This window comes from Perca fluviatilis, chromosome 10, assembly GCF_010015445.1.
Source record: "Perca fluviatilis chromosome 10, GENO_Pfluv_1.0, whole genome shotgun sequence".
Taxonomy (NCBI): Eukaryota; Metazoa; Chordata; class Actinopteri; order Perciformes; family Percidae; genus Perca; species Perca fluviatilis.
Window position 1 is genome coordinate 20,433,826 of NC_053121.1, and position 20,324 is coordinate 20,454,149.

At 41.9% G+C, this 20,324-nt stretch overlaps 7 protein-coding genes across 17 annotated transcripts in view; all 7 read left to right on the plus strand.

Annotated features, from left to right (window-relative positions):
- Positions 1-20,324, plus strand: part of LOC120567191 (protocadherin gamma-A11-like) — a 270,004-nt gene that overhangs the window by 149,217 nt on the left and 100,463 nt on the right. The gene's annotated exons all lie outside the window — the stretch shown is intronic.
- LOC120567201 (protocadherin gamma-A5-like) lies at positions 294-3,056 on the plus strand. Its single transcript, XM_039814118.1, has one exon. It carries the CDS (start codon positions 537-539, stop codon positions 3,039-3,041), a length of 2,505 nt encoding a protein of 834 aa, XP_039670052.1. The 5' UTR covers positions 294-536; the 3' UTR covers positions 3,042-3,056.
- LOC120567214 (protocadherin gamma-A1-like) lies at positions 3,434-6,129 on the plus strand. Its single transcript, XM_039814129.1, has one exon. The coding sequence runs from the start codon at positions 3,667-3,669 to the stop codon at positions 6,103-6,105; it is 2,439 nt and encodes an 812-aa protein (XP_039670063.1). The 5' UTR covers positions 3,434-3,666; the 3' UTR covers positions 6,106-6,129.
- LOC120567354 (protocadherin gamma-A5-like) lies at positions 7,128-9,847 on the plus strand. Its single transcript, XM_039814313.1, has one exon. The coding sequence runs from the start codon at positions 7,391-7,393 to the stop codon at positions 9,845-9,847; it is 2,457 nt and encodes an 818-aa protein (XP_039670247.1). The 5' UTR covers positions 7,128-7,390.
- Positions 10,624-16,462, plus strand: LOC120567217 (protocadherin gamma-A2-like). Its single transcript, XM_039814132.1, has 2 exons — positions 10,624-13,038; positions 16,430-16,462. The coding sequence occupies exons 1-2, from the start codon at positions 10,639-10,641 to the stop codon at positions 16,451-16,453; spliced, it is 2,424 nt and encodes an 807-aa protein (XP_039670066.1). The 5' UTR covers positions 10,624-10,638; the 3' UTR covers positions 16,454-16,462.
- On the plus strand, positions 13,847-16,484 carry LOC120567226 (protocadherin gamma-A2-like). The gene has a single exon (XM_039814140.1). It carries the CDS (start codon positions 14,054-14,056, stop codon positions 16,451-16,453), a length of 2,400 nt encoding a protein of 799 aa, XP_039670074.1. The 5' UTR covers positions 13,847-14,053; the 3' UTR covers positions 16,454-16,484.
- On the plus strand, positions 17,244-19,967 carry LOC120567212 (protocadherin beta-16-like). The gene has a single exon (XM_039814127.1). It carries the CDS (start codon positions 17,444-17,446, stop codon positions 19,892-19,894), a length of 2,451 nt encoding a protein of 816 aa, XP_039670061.1. The 5' UTR covers positions 17,244-17,443; the 3' UTR covers positions 19,895-19,967.

The following is a 20,324-nucleotide window of genomic DNA, read 5'->3' on the forward strand; positions in this document are numbered from 1 at the left end:
TGTTGTTTTTTTAGCCCATTTTTTTTTGTGGAGGGAGAAGAAGTGAAATAGTTCGTTGAAAGTGTTTCCAGTTAACAACATGTCTTATGGCTGCACTTCCTTTTGCTCTCCAACTTTATTTCTTCTGTTACATAATATACCTATACGCTACATTTAGTTATTTTCATTTCATTGTATCTTAACATCCAGCACAAATGAAAATAAACCTAACATTTAAATACAAACAACGTCAGCTGGCTCCTTAACATTTTCAACCTCTAGTCAAAGAGAAGGTTTTTTTGCCCTTTCTTTAGTGACAGCTCTTGTTATTTTTATATCAGACTCTAAGGGCCGCTGTTGGTCTTCAAAACACATGTGAAGCTTTTGAACTGCAGCTACACCTCCAGTATTCCTCTTAGCGTATCGCGGAGAGCAGGACATTCGGTCTTCATTTTTACCAATGATTTGTATACTAATGTATTTGTTGTCACACTCTGGATTATAAACATCAGAAGGACGATACGGGGTAATAGGTCGGCTTTTTGCAACATACTTTTATGTGGAGTAGGGTGGATTGCTTCGGGAATATGCCTTTTATCAGCATTGAACCCACGATTACATGGCAAGTACGGGCCTTCATCCTTTTTTTTCTCATTGACGCGGCTATCTGTCAGATCCGCTACTCTGTTCCAGAGGAGATGAGAAAGGGATCTTTTGTAGGAAATGTGGCTGAAGATTTAGGTATCGACGCTAAAAGACTGATATCAGGCGGTGCCCGAATTGTTAGCAGCGATAGCAGCGAGTATATTAGGCTCGATGCAGACAAAGGGATTCTTGTCGTGGGAGAAAGAATTGATAGAGAGCAGCTCTGTGGGCAGACAGCGCCGTGTAGCTTGAATTTTGAAATGATTATGATGAATCCAATGCAACTACATAGCGTTGTAGTAGAAGTGTTGGATGTTAATGATAATGCACCCGTGTTTCATGAGAAAGAAGTGCGTGTTGAAATACTAGAATCTGCTCTTCGAGGAACCGAAATATTACAAGAGAGTGCCACAGACCCTGATGTTGGCATCAACGCTTTACACGGCTATACCTTACACCCAACAACACATTTCAATATTAAGGTCTTGTCCAGCCCAAATGGTCATAAATATGCACAGTTGTATCTTTCTAATGCTTTAGACCGTGAGAAGCAGGAAAATATGCTTCTCACGCTAACTGCTGTGGACGGTGGTGAACCACAAAGATCAGGGACACTAAAAATACATGTAACTGTCCGAGACACAAATGACAATGCTCCGGTTTTTACGCAATCAAATGTCAAGGCGTCTGTTAAAGAAAATGTTGCTAAAGGAACCTTAGTGGTGAGCTTAAGCGCAACAGATGCAGATGAAGGGATGAATGGCCGTGTCACATACCACTTTAATCGCATGTCTAGTAATGTTGCTGGACTATTTCATCTGGATGAAAACAGCGGAGATTTAACTGTAAACGGCATGATCGATTATGAAGAGAATAAAATATATGAGATAGGTGTACAGGCAAAAGATCAAGGTGGACAAAGCACATCAACAAATGTAATAATTGAGGTGACGGATGTAAATGACAATGCACCTGTAATAACACTAACCTCGTTTTCTAGTACCGTCGCTGAGGATTCTCCCAGTGGAACTACTGTTGCTATCATCAACGTTAAAGATCTTGATTCAGGCAAAAATGGAAAAGTAGATTGCTCAGTAAACGGCAGTATCCCTTTTGCAATCCACTCCACTCTGAAGAATTATTATACTCTGGTAACAAACGGTGTCCTTGACAGAGAACATAATCCCGAATACAATATAACTTTCACGGCTATGGATGAAGGTAGCCCACCACTCTCCACTGACAAGACAATAACACTTCGTGTATCCGACGTCAATGATAATGCCCCCGTATTTGAACAGAATTATTATGAAGCTAATATCATGGAGAATAACTCCCCAGGATTATCTGTGTTTTCCGTGAAAGCACACGACTCTGACTCGGGCCAAAACGCACGAGTGTCTTACCTGCTTATCGATACTCAATTAAATGGTAACCCCATATCCACTTACATATCTGTTAACGCAGAAAGTGGAGTTATACAGGCAGTTCGATCATTTGACTATGAGCAAATTAAAACTCTAAATATTTTTGTGAAAGGGCAGGATGGGGGTTCCCCGCCTTTAAGCAGCAATGCCACAATTAAATTAAATATTCAAGATCAGAACGACAACCCTCCTCAGGTTCTGTACCCAGTCCAGACTGGTGGCTCTCTGGTGGCTGAAATGGTGCCTCGTTCAGCAGATGTGGGCTATCTGGTCACTAAAGTGGTGGCTGTTGATGTGGACTCTGGACAGAATGCCTGGCTCTCCTATAAACTGCAGAAAGCCACAGACAGGGCGCTGTTTGAAGTGGGCTTACAGAATGGAGAAATAAGAACTATCCGCCAAGTCACTGATAAAGATGCTGTGAAACAAAGACTGACTGTTATAGTGGAGGACAACGGGCAGCCCTCTCGTTCAGCTACAGTCATTGTTAACGTGGCGGTGGCGGACAGCTTCCCTGAAGTGCTGTCTGAGTTCACTGACTTTACACACGACAAGGAGTACAATGACAACCTGACTTTTTACTTAGTGTTGGCTTTGGCTGTAGTTTCCTTCCTCTTCATCACGTGTTTAGTGGTTATTATATCAGTGAAAATCTACAGATGGAGACAGTCTCGCATCCTGTATCACTCCAATCTCCCTGTGATTCCATATTATCCACCACGTTACTCAGACACTTTGGGGACAGGGACTCTCCAACACGTGTACAATTACGAGGTGTGCAGGACGACTGACTCCAGAAAGAGTGACTGTAAGTTCGGCAGAGCTGGTAGTCAGAACGTGCTGATAATGGACCCCAGTTCTACAGGGACGATGCAGCGGATACAGAGTGAAAAGAGCATCCTGGATGAACCAGACTCTCCTCTAGAGGTGAGGCATTTGACATATCCATCTCCTGTTATTATGTTTGTGCTTTCTCAGGGGTCTTACTAAAGAGTTGATGCCCTTTGGTTTCATGTCAATCTGATAACCCATGAGGCATTTTCAGAACCACAACTCGTGGACAGCTCCACTGGCTTGAAGTTACATGTTCTTTGTGAAATGTTGCTTGATTCACTGTGCAGAAAGAGCCTGTTGTTGAATTAAAGTGTGACTATTTAATGTCATCGTTTAACAGAATTGTAGTTACATTTTCAGTTGATGGAAATAATGACAGTTAATCATTTCGTCAAAAAAGACAACACAAACCAATATTTGGTTTTCTGTTTTACATGAACATATTGCAATGTTGCTGTTTTCATCTAGAATTGTAACTCTTCTACACCACAATTCTTGGCATATTTCTTTTTTTCGGCCTGTGTTCATGATAATCATGCTTTGGACAGTAAGGGACGCTGTTGGTCAGTGAAACAAGTGTTCAGAGTTGATTCAGTGGAGGCTGAGCCCTCATTCCGTTTAGCCAGGAGAGACGACAGACTGTGCTACATAAGCAGGACTACGGCCATAATTCCATTCGCAGTGAGGACTTTAAATTCAAAGGATTTCTTAATGCAACTGCATTTGTTCTCCGTGGATTGTAAACAACAGGTTGTTGGTGTTACATTTTCTTATTTATGCAATGGCGTTTGAAAAATCTTCTTGCGGAAAATGGCGTTTGTATAGCAGGTTAATATTGCCGTTTATGCTGTTCCTTTGGTGTCTTAGTCACATCGTGTCTGGCCAAATCAGGTATACAATTCCGGAGGAGCTGAAACAGGGATCACTTATTGGTAACGTGGCTCAAGACCTAGGTTTGGATGTGCAAAGGCTTCGTTCTGGCCGGGCACGTATCGTGACCAGACAAAGCATCCAGTACACTGAGCTGAAATCAGACAAAGGCGTTTTAGTCGTGAACGAGAGAATAGACCGAGAGCAGCTTTGTGGAGACGTAACACCGTGTAGTTTCAGCTTTGAGGTGATTTTAGAAAACCCTATGGAATTACATCGAGTAACAGTGGAAATAATTGACATAAATGACAATTCTCCGACTTTCAGAAAGAACGAAATTAAATTTGAAATAAGCGAATCTGCCACACTCGGATCACGCTTTTTGCTACCCAGTGCCGAAGACGCAGATGTGGGTAGCAACGGTCTACAGAAATACATACTAACTACCAATGACATATTTGGTTTGAAGCAGCACTCAAGTCCAGATGGTCGAAAATATGCCGAAATGATCTTACAAAAACAATTAGATAGAGAAAGCAAGCCACGAATATCACTGAAGCTCATCGGTGTTGACGGTGGAACTCCCGCTAGATCTGGTACAGTAAATATAGATATTACAGTGCTTGATGCTAATGATAATCCTCCCATTTTTAACCAGTCTCTCTACAGGGCTTCTGTCTCGGAGAATGCATTAAAGGGCACCTATATCACGACAGTAAATGCAAGTGATGCAGACAGTGGATCAAACGGTCTTATCACATATAGATTTTCAAACATGAAAGAGCAGCTGGCTGACATATTTCATTTAGACGAAATTACGGGGACCGTAACACTTGTAGGACAAGTAGATTATGAAAAACATAAAAAATATGAAATTATAATTGAAGCTATGGACCAAGGAGGTCTGACCGATTCAAGTAAAGTGCTAATTGAGATTGTAGACGTCAACGATAATGCACCTGTCATAAATGTGATGTCATTCTCCAGCCCCGTGCCGGAGGATTCTGCGTCGGGTACCACAGTGGCAATAATTAATGTGATTGACGCAGACTCAGAGCAAAATGGCCAAATTGTTTGTACAACAGACCATAGCCTCCCATTTAAAATAAAATCAACATTAACTAATTACTATGCATTAGTAACAGACTCACCTTTTGACAGAGAAGTTGTATCGGAATACGATATAACTGTAAGGGCCACTGATTCAGGATCACCATCCTTGTCAAGCACAACAATATTACGTCTGAGAGTATCTGATGTGAATGACAATGCCCCGTTATTTGATAAAATTAGCTATGTTGCTCACGTTACAGAAAACAATTCCCCTGGGGTGTCCATATTTTCCGTCAACGCACAGGACATTGACTGGAATCAAAACGCTCGAATATCGTACTTTCTCGAAGAAACACAGATAAATGGTATTCCAACCTCTTCTTACGTCTCCATAAACGCTGAAAGTGGCGCTATCCATGCAGTGCGCTCGTTTGACTATGAACAGATTAAAGAGCTTCAGCTGGTAGTAAAAGCGCAGGATGGAGGCTCTCCTCCACTCAGTAGCATTGTGACTGTGAAAATACTGATCCAGGACCAGAACGACAACCCTCCTCAGGTTCTGTACCCAGTCCAGACTGGTGGCTCTCTGGTGGCTGAAATGGTGCCTCGTTCAGCAGATGTGGGCTATCTGGTCACTAAAGTGGTGGCTGTTGATGTGGACTCTGGACAGAATGCCTGGCTCTCCTATAAACTGCAGAAAGCCACAGACAGGGCGCTGTTTGAAGTGGGCTTACAGAATGGAGAAATAAGAACTATCCGCCAAGTCACTGATAAAGATGCTGTGAAACAAAGACTGACTGTTATAGTGGAGGACAACGGGCAGCCCTCTCGTTCAGCTACAGTCATTGTTAACGTGGCGGTGGCGGACAGCTTCCCTGAAGTGCTGTCTGAGTTCACTGACTTTACACACGACAAGGAGTACAATGACAACCTGACTTTTTACTTAGTGTTGGCTTTGATTGTAGTTTCCTTCCTCTTCATCACGTGTTTAGTGGTTATTATATCAGTGAAAATCTACAGATGGAGACAGTCTCGCATCCTGCATCACTCCAATCTCCCTGTGATTCCATATTATCCACCACGTTACTCAGACACTTTGGGGACAGGGACTCTCCAACACGTGTACAATTACGAGGTGTGCAGGACGACTGACTCCAGAAAGAGTGACTGTAAGTTCGGCAGAGCTGGTAGTCAGAACGTGCTGATAATGGACCCCAGTTCTACAGGGACGATGCAGCGGATACAGAGTGAAAAGAGCATCCTGGATGAACCAGACTCTCCTCTAGAGGTCAGTTAAATAATGTAGCTTTTTCTCTTTGCCGTTATTTTGCCTTCTGTATTTAGTTACATTGATAGCGCTCAATAGTTCACTTTCATTCATTCATTCATTCATTTTAGCATTAAGGACAGCACCTCACTTTTTATCACTTGCTTTTTTTATCCATATTCAGAACTTCAAAATACGGCTGCACGATATGAGGAAAATATCTAATTGCGATTAATTTAACTGATATTGCAATTGCAATATGCTTCATGATATTGGAGGAAATGGTAATTTTTCTTTCATTATTCTCATTTTCATTGAAAAATATTAAAAATTAACATGATTATAGTGTGATTTTTGCGACGATCTGTACCAAACAAAGATTTTTCTTTACTCTGTAGAATAAGATTTGTAGGCCAGGACGCATCTGTAGCACTTCAGTACTTCATTCAGAATGGTTTGACACATATTTTGCCTTTAACAAATATTGCTATTTGGATATTGCACTAGTCCATATTGCGATTTCGATAAAATTGTTATTAATTGTGCATCCCCTACTTCACAAGTATAATATTACCGACATACATAAAGTAGTTTTTAACACGCGCATCACTTTTTCTTAGTTGCATTGTGTGCAAAAGCGGACTGATAGCCTTTACTGAATCGACTCTAGAGCTATGTTTACTATGGTTTACTTATTTTCCGCTGCAGCTAATGTTCTTCTTAACCTCTCTTTTCACTACTTTCTAACTATCGGCAGAATTTACCCTTTAAACTATTAACCGCCATTCATATATTCAGCACTGCATTGCTGGACAGTTTCACATAATGAGAGAAAGTTTGGTAACAGTGCTTTACATCGCTGTTTTACTGTCTTTGGTTTGTTTATGTGTGGAGTGTGTGATTACATCCTGGGTTGAGATATTCATTTTGTTGTTTTTAGTTCAGATTTTTGTTTTGTATTTCTATCGGCTCCCGGAGTAGAGTGCATAGATAAGTTGTTTTTGTTTTGATTTACCAATTTGCAGTGGCCCGGTTCTTTCCTCCGTTTGGACTCTAAGGGACGCTGTTGATCAGTAAAACAGAGTCTAGTGTTGTTAGGACTGTGAGGAGAGAGGGGGAGAGAAAGAGGAGAGGGAGAAACACTGAAGCGTTCGACGGATATACAGGCTCTTTAAAACAGTATTTTTGTTTGATAATAATCGATCACTTTTGCTCCAAAGAATCGCAGCACCTTTGAACTGGAATGTATCTTGCGAGTACATGATTGACGTTGAGTATAGTTTGCGGTTACATTCAGGATTTTACTCTTAACAACATGGGGATACGCCTGCGCCGATTCGGAAAATGGCTGATGTGTTGTACTATTACATGGCAACTGTTCATTTTTGTCTTCATGATTTCCACTATCAATGGTCAAATCCGTTATTCAATACCGGAGGAGATGAAGAAAGGTTCTCTTATCGGTAATGTAGCACAAGACCTTGGTTTGGATCTGAAAAGGCTCCGCTCTGGTCGGGCCCGTATCGTGACCGGAGAAAACCATCAGTATGCTGAGCTGAAAACAGACAAAGGGATTCTAGTCGTGAATGAGCGAATCGACAGAGAAGAGCTTTGTGGAGACGTAACACCGTGCAGCTTTAGCTTCGAAATTATTTTGGAAAATCCAATTGAACTGCACAGGGTGACAGTAGAAATATTAGACGTAAATGATCATGCGCCTACTTTCAAAAATAATGTAATTAATCTAGAAATCAGTGAATCTGCAACAACAGGATCTCATTTCGATTTAGAAAGCGCCTATGACCCCGATACGGGCATTCACAGCTTGCAAAAATATGTTTTATCCCCTAATGATAATTTCGTTTTGAAGCAACACTCCAACGCTGACGGAATCAAATTCGCCGTGATGATTTTACAGAAGCCGCTAGACAGAGAGTTTAACTCACACCTCTCTTTAAAGCTGATTGCAGTAGACGGAGGAGCTCCACAGAGATCTGGTACCACAAATGTAGAGATCACTGTTCTTGACGCCAATGACAATCCTCCTGTATTTAATCAATCACTTTATACTGCAACTGTGACAGAAAATGCACCCATAGGAACCTATATAACTACTGTGAATGCTTCAGATGCCGACAGTGGGTCTAATGGCTTGGTCACATATACTTTTTCTAATGTAAAGGGAAACTCTGGCGAACATTTTCAAATTGACAGTGTATCTGGCAAAATAACTGTGGCTGATATAATTGATTTCGAAAAAGACAAAAAATACGAAATAAGAGTGATTGCCAAAGACCAGAGTAGCCTGAGTGATGCAACAAAAGTTGTCATTGAGGTCACTGACATGAATGATAATGCTCCAGTTATAAATATAATGTCCTACTCCAGCCTGATTTCAGAGGATGTCCCTCCAGGCACGACTATAGCTGTTTTTAATGTTAAAGATGCAGACTCTGAAAGAAATGGTCAGATAACGTGCTCAATAGATTATGATCTTCCCTTTAAAATCCAGTCTTCTTTGACAAATTATTACAATTTGCTTTCTGATGCACCTTTTGATCGTGAAACGAAGCCAGAATACAACATAACCATAACGGCAACTGATTCAGGGTCACCCCCACTTTCTACTAAAACAACTTTACACTTAAAGATCTCTGATGTAAACGACAATGCTCCGCTCTTTACTAAACCAAATTATTCTGCCTATATCGTTGAAAATAATGTCCCTGGGATGTCAATATTCAGTGTAAGCGCACAAGATTCTGACTGGAATCAAAACGCAAGAATATCATATTTTCTAGAGGACTCGCAGGTCAGTGGTAGCCCAATTTCTTCTTATGTGTCCATAAACTCTGAAACTGGAGTTCTACATGCTGTGCGCTCAATTGATTATGAACAGATCAAGCAGCTTGTGTTCACTGTCAAAGCGCAGGATGGAGGCTCTCCTCCACTTAGTAGCAATGTGACTGTGAAAATACTGATCCAGGACCAGAACGACAACCCTCCTCAGGTTCTGTACCCAGTCCAGACTGGTGGCTCTCTGGTGGCTGAAATGGTGCCTCGTTCAGCAGATGTGGGCTATCTGGTCACTAAAGTGGTGGCTGTTGATGTGGACTCTGGACAGAATGCCTGGCTCTCCTATAAACTACAGAAAGCCACAGACAGGGCGCTGTTTGAAGTGGGCTTACAGAATGGAGAAATAAGAACTATCCGCCAAGTCACTGATAAAGATGCTGTGAAACAAAGACTGACTGTTATAGTGGAGGACAACGGGCAGCCCTCTCGTTCAGCTACAGTCATTGTTAACGTGGCGGTGGCGGACAGCTTCCCTGAAGTGCTGTCTGAGTTCACTGACTTTACACACGACAAGGAGTACAATGACAACCTGGCTTTTTACTTAGTGTTGGCTTTGGCTGTAGTTTCCTTCCTCTTCATCACGTGTTTAGTGGTTATTATATCAGTGAAAATCTACAGGTGGAGACAGTCTCGCATCCTGTATCACTCCAATCTCCCTGTGATTCCATATTATCCACCACGTTACTCAGACACTTTGGGGACAGGGACTCTCCAACACGTGTACAATTACGAGGTGTGCAGGACGACTGACTCCAGAAAGAGTGACTGTAAGTTCGGCAGAGCTGGTAGTCAGAACGTGCTGATAATGGACCCCAGTTCTACAGGGACGATGCAGCGGATACAGAGTGAAAAGAGCATCCTGGATGAACCAGACTCTCCTCTAGAGGTTGGCTTTGTTTTTTATAAAGTTCTATGAATCTGCAATTCAGTGTTATATTTTATTATTAGATACTTTTAGATTTCACGTCACTTATCTGAGCACTTGGTATTTTACGAATTTAAACCAGAGTGACATTTTAAAATATGTACTTCTGTTTAAAGTTGTATTTAATTAAAGCCTTGGTTTTCGAAGTGTCAATACTATCGATAGGGTATTCCGTAAAACTGAACGAATACTTCATATTCACAGTAACTCTGAAATAGCGTAACATATCGATTTGCGCTGTAGTTGGAAGTGATTCGTGTTTTCACTGTCCTGTCAGTGCCTGTCAGCACCATGGATTGCGCAACATTTAGGACACTGTTGAAGCTTTGCATTGTTGAATGGCTGGCTGCCGTGTGTGTGTGTGCGTGTGTGTGTGTTTCGCTGATTTACACAGCAAATTATTTATTATTTGTTAGTAATTAACGTGTACACATTATTAACATATTTTAACTCAGATTCTGATTAACCCAATAGGAATCAGGAATGTCTGTGTAATGTGTAGTTCTGTGCATCCAACTCAAAGGGACGCTGTTGACCAGTCTGCTGAGATTTTAGATCTCAATGCAGCTGTACCTCCCCCCATCATCTCGAAATGTTTCAGAGAAAGAGGGGGAAAGTATATATAGGCACGTTTTAGAAGAGCGAGATGATCAAACACGGAGATACCAGGCGAATTATCAGCAATTTTGGAAGTGTCGATTTTGGATTATTTTACTGACATTTGTGTCTAAAATCCTTTCACTGGATAACGTATTTGATACCATTTTTTTGTAGACGGGAGAATGTCGGAGAGAACAATGACACGGCAAGTAGGACTACTGTTTATGTCGGTTGTTTTTTTCAGCTCGGTATCTGGGCAGGTCAGTTACTCCATTCCCGAGGAAATGGCGAAAGGATCTTTAGTCGGTAACATAGCAGTAGATTTAGGTGTTGATGTGAAACGGCTGAAATCAGGGAAAGCTCGTATATATACCGGAGAAAGTACGGAATACATCGAGCTGAATAAAGAAAGGGGAGTCCTTGTAATCAAAGAGCGAATAGACAGAGAAGTGCTCTGCGGACAGACGACGCCCTGTGCTCTTAATTTTCAAATCATTTTGGAGAATCCTATGCAGTTTTACAGCGTCACTGTCGAGATCACCGACATTAACGACAACTCTCCCGGCTTTAAGAACAATGAAATTAAATTTGAAATCAGTGAAATGTCTCAAATTGGATCGAAATTTGTCTTAGAAAAGGCAATAGATAACGATGTGGGTATTAATGGACTCCAGGGCTATTCACTCAGTTCAAGTGACACATTTACTTTAAACCCTTATAGAATTGGCAGTAGTAGGAATGTTGAGATGATTTTAAAGAAGCATCTCGACCGAGAGAAACAAGAGTGGTTGTCTTTAGTATTGACTGCTTTAGATGGCGGCGAACCGCAGCTTTCTGGAACAATGCAAATTGTCATTACTGTCTTGGACGCAAACGATAATGCACCTGTTTGTACTCAAACAGAATATAAGGCTAATGTGAAAGAAAACGCGTTAAAAGGAGCTGTTTTAACCACGGTAAGCGCATTTGATGCAGATCAAGGTCTGAACGCACACATACAGTATTCAATTTCTAATGTTCCAGAGGGCGCGCTTGAACTGTTTGGTGTAGATAACGAAAATGGCGTGGTTACGTTAATGGGAAAGCTTGATTATGAGAAATTCCGACATTATGAAATAGATGTCCAAGCGTCAGATGAAGGTGGTAACTCAGACGTATGTAAAGTTATAATCGAGGTGCTGGACACAAACGATAACCCACCAGTTATCAATATTATGTCAACGTCATCCAGTATATCTGAGGATGTTAAACCAGGAACGGTTCTGACAATGATGAACGTTCAGGATCCAGATTCAGATGAAAATGGCAAAGTCCACTGCGTTTTAGATGAAAATATTCATTTTACAATCATGTCCACATCAAACGATGTCTTTACTTTAGTGACAGAGGGTGAATTAGACAGAGAGATCGCTTCTCAATATAATATAACTGTGACCTGCTCTGATGAGGGAGTGCCCTCCCTCTCCAGCAGCGTCACTCTCACCTTACAGATCTCTGATGTGAATGATAACGCGCCTGTCTTTGAGAGGAGCTCATATGAGGCCTACATTGTAGAAAACAACACACCAGGTCTCTCTATATTCACAGTGAAAGCCAGAGACGCTGACTGGAACCAGAATGCCCGTGTTTCTTACATACTGGAGGACTCCTCTGTTAACGGAGTGCCAGTCTCCTCATATGTGTCCGTTAGTGCTGATAGTGGAGTCATCCATGCAGTGCGCTCTTTTGACTACGAGCAGATCAAAGACTTCCACTTCCGCGTCAAAGCGCAGGATGGAGGCTCTCCTCCACTCAGTACTAATGTGACTGTGAAAATACTGATCCAGGACCGGAACGACAACCCTCCTCAGGTTCTGTACCCAGTCCAGACTGGTGGCTCTCTGGTGGCTGAAATGGTGCCTCGTTCAGCAGATGTGGGCTATCTGGTCACTAAAGTGGTGGCTGTTGATGTTGACTCTGGACAGAATGCCTGGCTCTCCTATAAACTGCAGAAAGCCACAGACAGGGCGCTGTTTGAAGTGGGCTTACAGGATGGAGAAATAAGAACTATCCGCCAAGTCACTGATAAAGATGCTGTGAAACAAAGACTGACTGTTATAGTGGAGGACAACGGGCAGCCCTCTCGTTCAGCTACAGTCATTGTTAACGTGGCGGTGGCGGACAGCTTCCCTGAAGTGCTGTCTGAGTTCACTGACTTTACCCACGACAAGGAGTACAATGACAACCTGACTTTTTACTTAGTGTTGGCTTTGGCTGTAGTTTCCTTCCTCTTCATCACGTGTTTAGTGGTTATTATATCAGTGAAAATCTACAGATGGAGACAGTCTCGCATCCTGTATCACTCCAATCTCCCTGTGATTCCATATTATCCACCACGTTACTCAGACACTTTGGGGACAGGAACTCTCCAACACGTGTACAATTACGAGGTGTGCAGGACGACTGACTCCAGAAAGAGTGACTGTAAGTTCGGCAGAGCTGGTAGTCAGAACGTGCTGATAATGGACCCCAGTTCTACAGGGACAATGCAGCGGATACAGAGTGAAAAGAGCATCCTGGATGAACCAGACTCTCCTCTAGAGGTTAGTTATCCATAGTATACAGATTTGCTTCATCCACCATAGATATATTTTTGTAACACAGTTAATGACATTTTCGGAGCTTCAATTACAGCCTGTTAACGTAATTAATTCAGTTTAAGTTGTTGCGGATAGATTCAGCACCACGGACAGCGCACAGAACAGTTGTGATACCCAAATGCCTGAAGATATGGGGGGAAGAGGCTATAATTCCACCAGTTTTGCCCTTCTCTCTCTCTCTCGCTCTCTCTCTCTCTCTCTCTCTCTCTCTCTCTCTTCTCGTGTAATTTACACAATTAATAGATGCATGCTAAGTCCAGAAATCATTGGTTTTAATAGTGCATTTGATCTTTTTTGCAACACGGACAGCGCAAACGGTAGTTTTGTCATTGCAATGCTCTGAGTCTATGGTAAACTGAAACTTAATTTACATGTTGCCCATTTTATTTTCTTTGACTCCGTGGTATATGTAGCTGCATTTGTGCCTGGGTTGCTGTACTTGTGTATTTCCGTTCCCATCCCCTTTTGTTTGGCAGTATATTTGCTTCAGATTTAGATTCATGTTATTTGTTGCTTTAGTCATGTGTTTGTTATTGATCAGTAATGTACACAGATGGTAATTTTAAGTGTTAATATGGTATTTCAATTAATAAATATATGTCTTTGTAATTTTTGTTGTTGAATTTTTCTTAAATGTCTTAATTGTGGTTGCCACAGTCATGTGCTATGTAGTTCAGTCCTATCAACAGAGAGGGACGCTGTTGGCCATCGAGTTGCTGAGGAAGCATTTGTTGCAGTACCTCCCCCCCACAACATATTACATTAGACAGAGGCAGAGTTAACAGCCGGGACTGCCACCGCATAAGCCTGGACTGCACAATGGGATTTCTTTGTTCGACAATTTAAGATAAGTGCCATCTTTAGGACCATATACGTGTATGTACAGGTCAGAATCGAAACTTGGGGCAAAGAAACAAAGGATTTTCTGGTTTTCTTCACAGAGGTGTCGACCGGAGCTATGGGATGGCAAGTGCTGTTTATCTCGCTGCTCTCTCTCAGTGTAGTGCACGGACAGGTCAGCTACTCCATTCCGGAGGAAATGACAAAGGGGGCTCTGATTGGCGATATAGCCCAGGATTTAGGTTTAGGTTTGGAAAGACTGAAGTCCGGTAAAGCTCGTATTTATACTGGTAACACAGAGGAATATATAGAGCTGAAGAGAGAAAGAGGAGTCCTCCTTATTAATGACAGAATAGACCGAGAATCTCTCTGCGGTCAAACAATGCCTTGCGCACTCCACTTTCAAATGATCCTGGAAACCCCAATGGAGTTTTACACGGTCACTGTCGAAATTACAGATATAAATGACAACCCTCCCACATTTGAGAAAAGTGAGATGAAATATGAAATTAGTGAATTCACCCCGACTGGAGCTCGATTCGTCTTAGATAAAGCAATAGACAATGACGTTGGTGTAAACGGATTAAACAGCTACGCCCTGAAACCCAGTGATAATTTCGTTCTGAAAACCATCAGCCGAGTCGATGGGACTAAACATGTCGAGATGGTTTTACAGAAACCATTAGACCGAGAAAAACATGAGCATATATCATTAATACTAACCGCTCTGGATGGCGGTGAACCACAGCTTTCGGGGACAATGCAGATTCTAATAACTGTGTTAGACGCAAATGACAACACGCCCGTTTGTTCAAAACCGGAATACAAAGCAAGTGTTACAGAGAACGCTCCTGTTGGCACTTTAATTACTACCGTAAGGGCTACAGACATAGATAAAGGCAATAACGGAATTGTAACATACATGATTTCAAAATCTGGAGCAGCGGGTCTCTTTAACATTGACGCCAATAACGGAGTATTGACTTTAATTGGGCATGTAGATTATGAAAAGAGGAGACTTTATGAGCTAGATGTTCAGGTGTCAGACCAGGGAGGATTATCAGACGCATGTAAAGTAATTGTGGACGTGACAGATACAAATGATAACCCGCCGTCCATTAACATCATGTCGAACTCAAACGCAGTATGTGAGAACATGAAGCCGGGAACGGTTGTAGCAATGCTTAATATACAAGATGCGGACTCAAATGATAACGGCAAAGTCATGTGTGTTTTAAACGAAAATATTCCTTTTGCCATAAAATCAACAGCAAATAATTTCTTTACTGTTATAACCGACAGTGAATTAGACAGAGAGAGAGCCTCTGAGTATAATATAACTGTGACCTGCTCTGATGAGGGAGTGCCCTCCCTCTCCAGCAGCGTCACTCTCACCTTACAGATCTCTGATGTGAATGATAACGCGCCTGTCTTTGAGAGTAGCTCATATGAGGCCTACATTGTAGAAAACAACACACCAGGTCTCTCTATATTCACAGTGAAAGCCAGAGACGCTGACTGGAACCAGAATGCCCGTGTTTCTTACATACTGGAGGACTCCTCTGTTAACGGAGTGACAGTCTCCTCATATGTGTCCGTTAGTGCTGATAGTGGAGTCATCCATGCAGTGCGCTCTTTTGACTACGAGCAGATCAAAGACTTCCACTTCCGCGTCAAAGCGCAGGATGGAGGCTCTCCTCCACTCAGTAGCAATGTGACTGTGAAAATACTGATCCAGGACCGGAACGACAACCCTCCTCAGGTTCTGTACCCAGTTCAGACTGGTGGCTCTCTGGTGGCTGAAATGGTGCCTCGTTCAGCAGATGTGGGCTATCTGGTCACTAAAGTGGTGGCTGTTGATGTGGACTCTGGACAGAATGCCTGGCTCTCCTATAAACTGCAGAAAGCCACAGACAGGGCGCTGTTTGAAGTGGGCTTACAGAATGGAGAAATAAGAACTATCCGCCAAGTCACTGATAAAGATGCTGTGAAACAAAGACTGACTGTTATAGTGGAGGACAACGGGCAGCCCTCTCGTTCAGCTACAGTCATTGTTAACGTGGCGGTGGCGGACAACTTCCCTGAAGTGCTGTCTGAGTTCACTGACTTTACACACGACAAGGAGTACAATGACAACCTGACTTTTTACTTAGTGTTGGCTTTGGCTGTAGTTTCCTTCCTCTTCATCACGTGTTTAGTGGTTATTATATCAGTGAAAATCTACAGATGGAGACAGTCTCGCATCCTGTATCACTCCAATCTCCCTGTGATTCCATATTATCCACCACGTTACTCAGACACTTTGGGGACAGGGACTCTCCAACACGTGTACAATTACGAGGTGTGCAGGACGACTGACTCCAGAAAGAGTGACTGTAAGTTCGGCAGAGCTGGTAGTCAGAACGTGCTGATAATGGACCCCAGTTCTACAGGGACGATGCAGCGGATACAGAGTGAAAAGAGCATCCTGGATGAACCAGACTCTCCTCTAGAGGTTAGACTCATTGTTTTACATTGAATTTTACATAACTGCAACACATCAAAAACCTTGTTTTAAACTTCAAGAAAAGTGACCCAGATGTATATTAAATCGACATACATTTATTTTTGGTAGCCAGTATGGCGTAGAGTATTTGCGGTTTATTATCACTGATATTATTTAAGTTTATTTTGTATCTCGTATGATTTTTAATTGTTTTTGTATATTGGATTCTTATTGGATTTTGGATAGGATTGGCACTTTAATTCTCATCTAATTTCAGAGCATAAGACTTTGTGTTTTGTTGCGTTAAAAAATAAGTATTTGCATCACATTTGAACTCATTATCTCAGTCTGTTCAGGATCGCCATATACTTGTTACTCATTATTGATTATTTCAGACTGTTTATCTTGAAAGATTATTCTTAGGTGTCCCCTGGTGTCGCTGCTAATTTTACCACTGGCCAACATCGCCAAACATACAACCTACGCTTTCAAGACCCCATTGTCGTTCTTTGTGTATAAATAGAAAAGGCATTGCTTCTCCAGAAACAATATTAGGCCTATATTTGATATGTGTTTGAACCACCTCATGAAGGCTTAATGCACTGCTGTCTGATTTAGGTTGGTGTACCTTTACATTTAAATTTCTTTTCTCAACATTCGTTTCAAGGTGAAGTGTTGAGGTTAAAATAACTGAGATGTACCTGTTCTCTCTGCCAACTGATACGCTTTAATACTTTTTCATTTGGATAGATTTGTGTAATACATTAAATTGAACTCGTAGGGCCGCTGTTGCCCAATCTGTGATAACTAGATAGGTTTCAGCAGTACCTCCCCCAAAGTCTTTTCTTTTCCTAAATCAGAGCAAACAGACACGCAGTCCGAATATTACAGAGTAAGAGAGCAGTCATCATCGACGCGGACAGCTGCAGTTAACTGTAATTCATTAATTTCTTCAGATTGTTGTATTTACCGAGGAAATACATCGGATTTTATTTCCAACGGAAATAACGGGATTCATGTTGCATGGAAATGCCAGACAGAACAATGAGGCGGCAAGTGTTGTTGTTTATCTCAATCCTTTCTCTCTCATCGGTGCTCTGCCAGGTCAGCTACTCCATTCCTGAGGAATTGGCAAAAGGCTCATTAATCGGTAACATTGCTCAGGATTTAGGTTTAGACAGAACAAGACTATCATTAGGCAAAGCTCGGATTTTTACAGGAGACAGCGCAGAGTACATTGAGCTGAACAGAGAACGAGGAGTCCTCCTTATCAAGGAGAAAATAGACAGAGAGAGGCTATGTGGAAAGAAGACGCCCTGTGCTTTGCATTTCCAGGTTATTTTAGAAAGTCCTATGGAATTTTACACGGTTGCTGTCGAAATCACAGATATAAATGATAACACCCCAATATTTGAAAAATCTGACATGGAGTTTAAAATAAGTGAATCTGCTGCAAAAGGAGTAAAATTCTTGTTAGAGAGGGCAATAGATCCCGATGTTGGCATGAATAGTCTACAGAGTTATTTTCTGACTAAAACCGATAATTTTGTTCTGAAATTGAAAGATCAGCCCGATGGAGAAAAGATAGTTGAAATGATTTTACAAAAATCACTTGATAGAGAAAAACAGGAGGAGATATATTTAGTGTTAACTGCGGTTGACGGAGGGGAACCAACCCTATCTGGCACGGCACAGATACATGTTACAGTGCTTGATGCCAATGACAATGCACCTGTTTTTACAAAGACTGTTTATAGAGCTACAATACCTGAGAACGCCCCTAAAGGTACAGTCTTAACCAAGGTTAGTGCTTCAGATGCTGATAAAGGGTCAAACTCTAAGGTTACGTATTCAATATCCAACTCAGCTGCAGATGTACGAGACATGTTTAAAATTAATGAATTAAACGGAGATTTGAGCTTGAAAAGTAATGTAGATTATGAAAAGGCACGCAACTATCAAATACACGTGCAAGCCAGTGATGAAGGGGGGCTAACAGATTCATGTAAGATTACGGTTGAAGTAATAGACATTAATGATAACAAGCCAGTTATTAATATAATGTCACAGACTAATGTAGTTTCCGAGGACTCTAAACCATCAACAGTTGTGACTATGGTAAATGTTCAGGACCTAGATTCCGGAGATAATGGCAAGGTTCAATGCGCAATAAATGAACATATTCCTGTTAGATTAAAGCCAACGTCAAATAATTTTTTTAATCTAGTGATAGACAGTGATTTAGACAGAGAAACAGCATCTGAGTATAATATAACTGTGACCTGCTCTGATGAGGGAGTGCCCTCCCTCTCCAGCAGCGTCACTCTCACCTTACAGATCTCTGATGTGAATGATAACGCGCCTGTCTTTGAGAGGAGCTCATATGAGGCCTACATTGTAGAAAACAACACACCAGGTCTCTCTATATTCACAGTGAAAGCCAGAGACGCTGACTGGAACCAGAATGCCCGTGTTTCTTATATACTGGAGGACTCCTCTGTTAACGGAGTGCCAGTCTCCTCATATGTGTCCGTTAGTGCTGATAGTGGAGTCCTCCATGCAGTGCGCTCTTTTGACTACGAGCAGATCAAAGACTTCCACTTCCGCGTCAAAGCGCAGGATGGAGGCTCTCCTCCACTCAGTAGCAATGTGACTGTAAAAATACTGATCCAAGACCAGAACGACAACCCTCCTCAGGTTCTGTACCCAGTCCAGACTGGTGGCTCTCTGGTGGCTGAAATGGTGCCTCGTTCAGCAGATGTGGGCTATCTGGTCACTAAAGTGGTGGCTGTTGATGTGGACTCTGGACAGAATGCCTGGCTCTCCTATAAACTGCAGAAAGCCACGGACAGGGCGCTGTTTGAAGTGGGCTTACAGGATGGAGAAATAAGAACTATCCGCCAAGTCACTGATAAAGATGCTGTGAAACAAAGACTGACTGTTATAGTGGAGGACAACGGGCAGCCCTCTCGTTCAGCTACAGTCATTGTTAACGTGGCGGTGGCGGACAGCTTCCCTGAAGTGCTGTCTGAGTTCACTGACTTTACACACGACAAGGAGTACAATGACAACCTGACTTTTTACTTAGTGTTGGCTTTGGCTGTAGTTTCCTTCCTCTTCATCACGTGTTTAGTGGTTATTATATCAGTGAAAATCTACAGATGGAGACAGTCTCGCATCCTGTATCACTCCAATCTCCCTGTGATTCCATATTATCCACCACGTTACTCAGACACTTTGGGGACAGGGACTCTCCAACACGTGTACAATTACGAGGTGTGCAGGACGACTGACTCCAGAAAGAGTGACTGTAAGTTCGGCAGAGCTGGTAGTCAGAACGTGCTGATAATGGACCCCAGTTCTACAGGGACGATGCAGCGGATACAGAGTGAAAAGAGCATCCTGGATGAACCAGACTCTCCTCTAGAGGTTAGACCGCTTAAATACCGTTTCAGTGTATTCTTAATTATTTAAAATGTTATTCGTGTTACACAACTGTTTGTTTAGTAAGAAACAGATGAGCATGCAATTGTGAGGGACATTTTGCGTTCAGGTACAGAGTTGTATGCTCTATCTAACAATATAAACTGGTTACTTTTTCAAACATTTTAACTTCAATCTGTTTTCCTGAAAGACACGATTTATTGTTTAAAGAATAATAATAATAATAATAATAATAAAACAATAATAATAATATTAATAGTAAGTGTTGTTTTTAGTAGTAGCAGTAGTAGTGGAAGAAAAATAAATATTTCCCATCTAATATGGCTTTTTATGGCATCAAGTTATTCGAACAACAACTCGTGCAGTCTGGGAGTTTGGGCTCTCATTCAGAGTTGATTCACTTCAGAACTTCGGACAGCGACATGCATAGGACAGCCGCATGTTTAACCTGTCTGTCAAC

Bases quoted from the DNA above. Each gene is read 5' to 3' on its own strand.
- LOC120567212 (XM_039814127.1), top strand. From the start codon at position 17,444: ATGGAAATGCCAGACAGAACAATGAGGCGGCAAGTGTTGTTGTTTATC.
- LOC120567214 (XM_039814129.1), top strand. From the start codon at position 3,667: ATGGCGTTTGAAAAATCTTCTTGCGGAAAATGGCGTTTGTATAGCAGG.
- LOC120567354 (XM_039814313.1), top strand. From the start codon at position 7,391: ATGGGGATACGCCTGCGCCGATTCGGAAAATGGCTGATGTGTTGTACT.
- LOC120567201 (XM_039814118.1), top strand. From the start codon at position 537: ATGTGGAGTAGGGTGGATTGCTTCGGGAATATGCCTTTTATCAGCATT.
- LOC120567217 (XM_039814132.1), top strand. From the start codon at position 10,639: ATGTCGGAGAGAACAATGACACGGCAAGTAGGACTACTGTTTATGTCG. The intron at 13,039-16,429 runs GTTAGTTATCCA...TCTCCTCTAGAG, and splicing joins AACCAGACTCTCCTCTAGAG to GTTAGACTCATTGTTTTACA.
- LOC120567226 (XM_039814140.1), top strand. From the start codon at position 14,054: ATGGGATGGCAAGTGCTGTTTATCTCGCTGCTCTCTCTCAGTGTAGTG.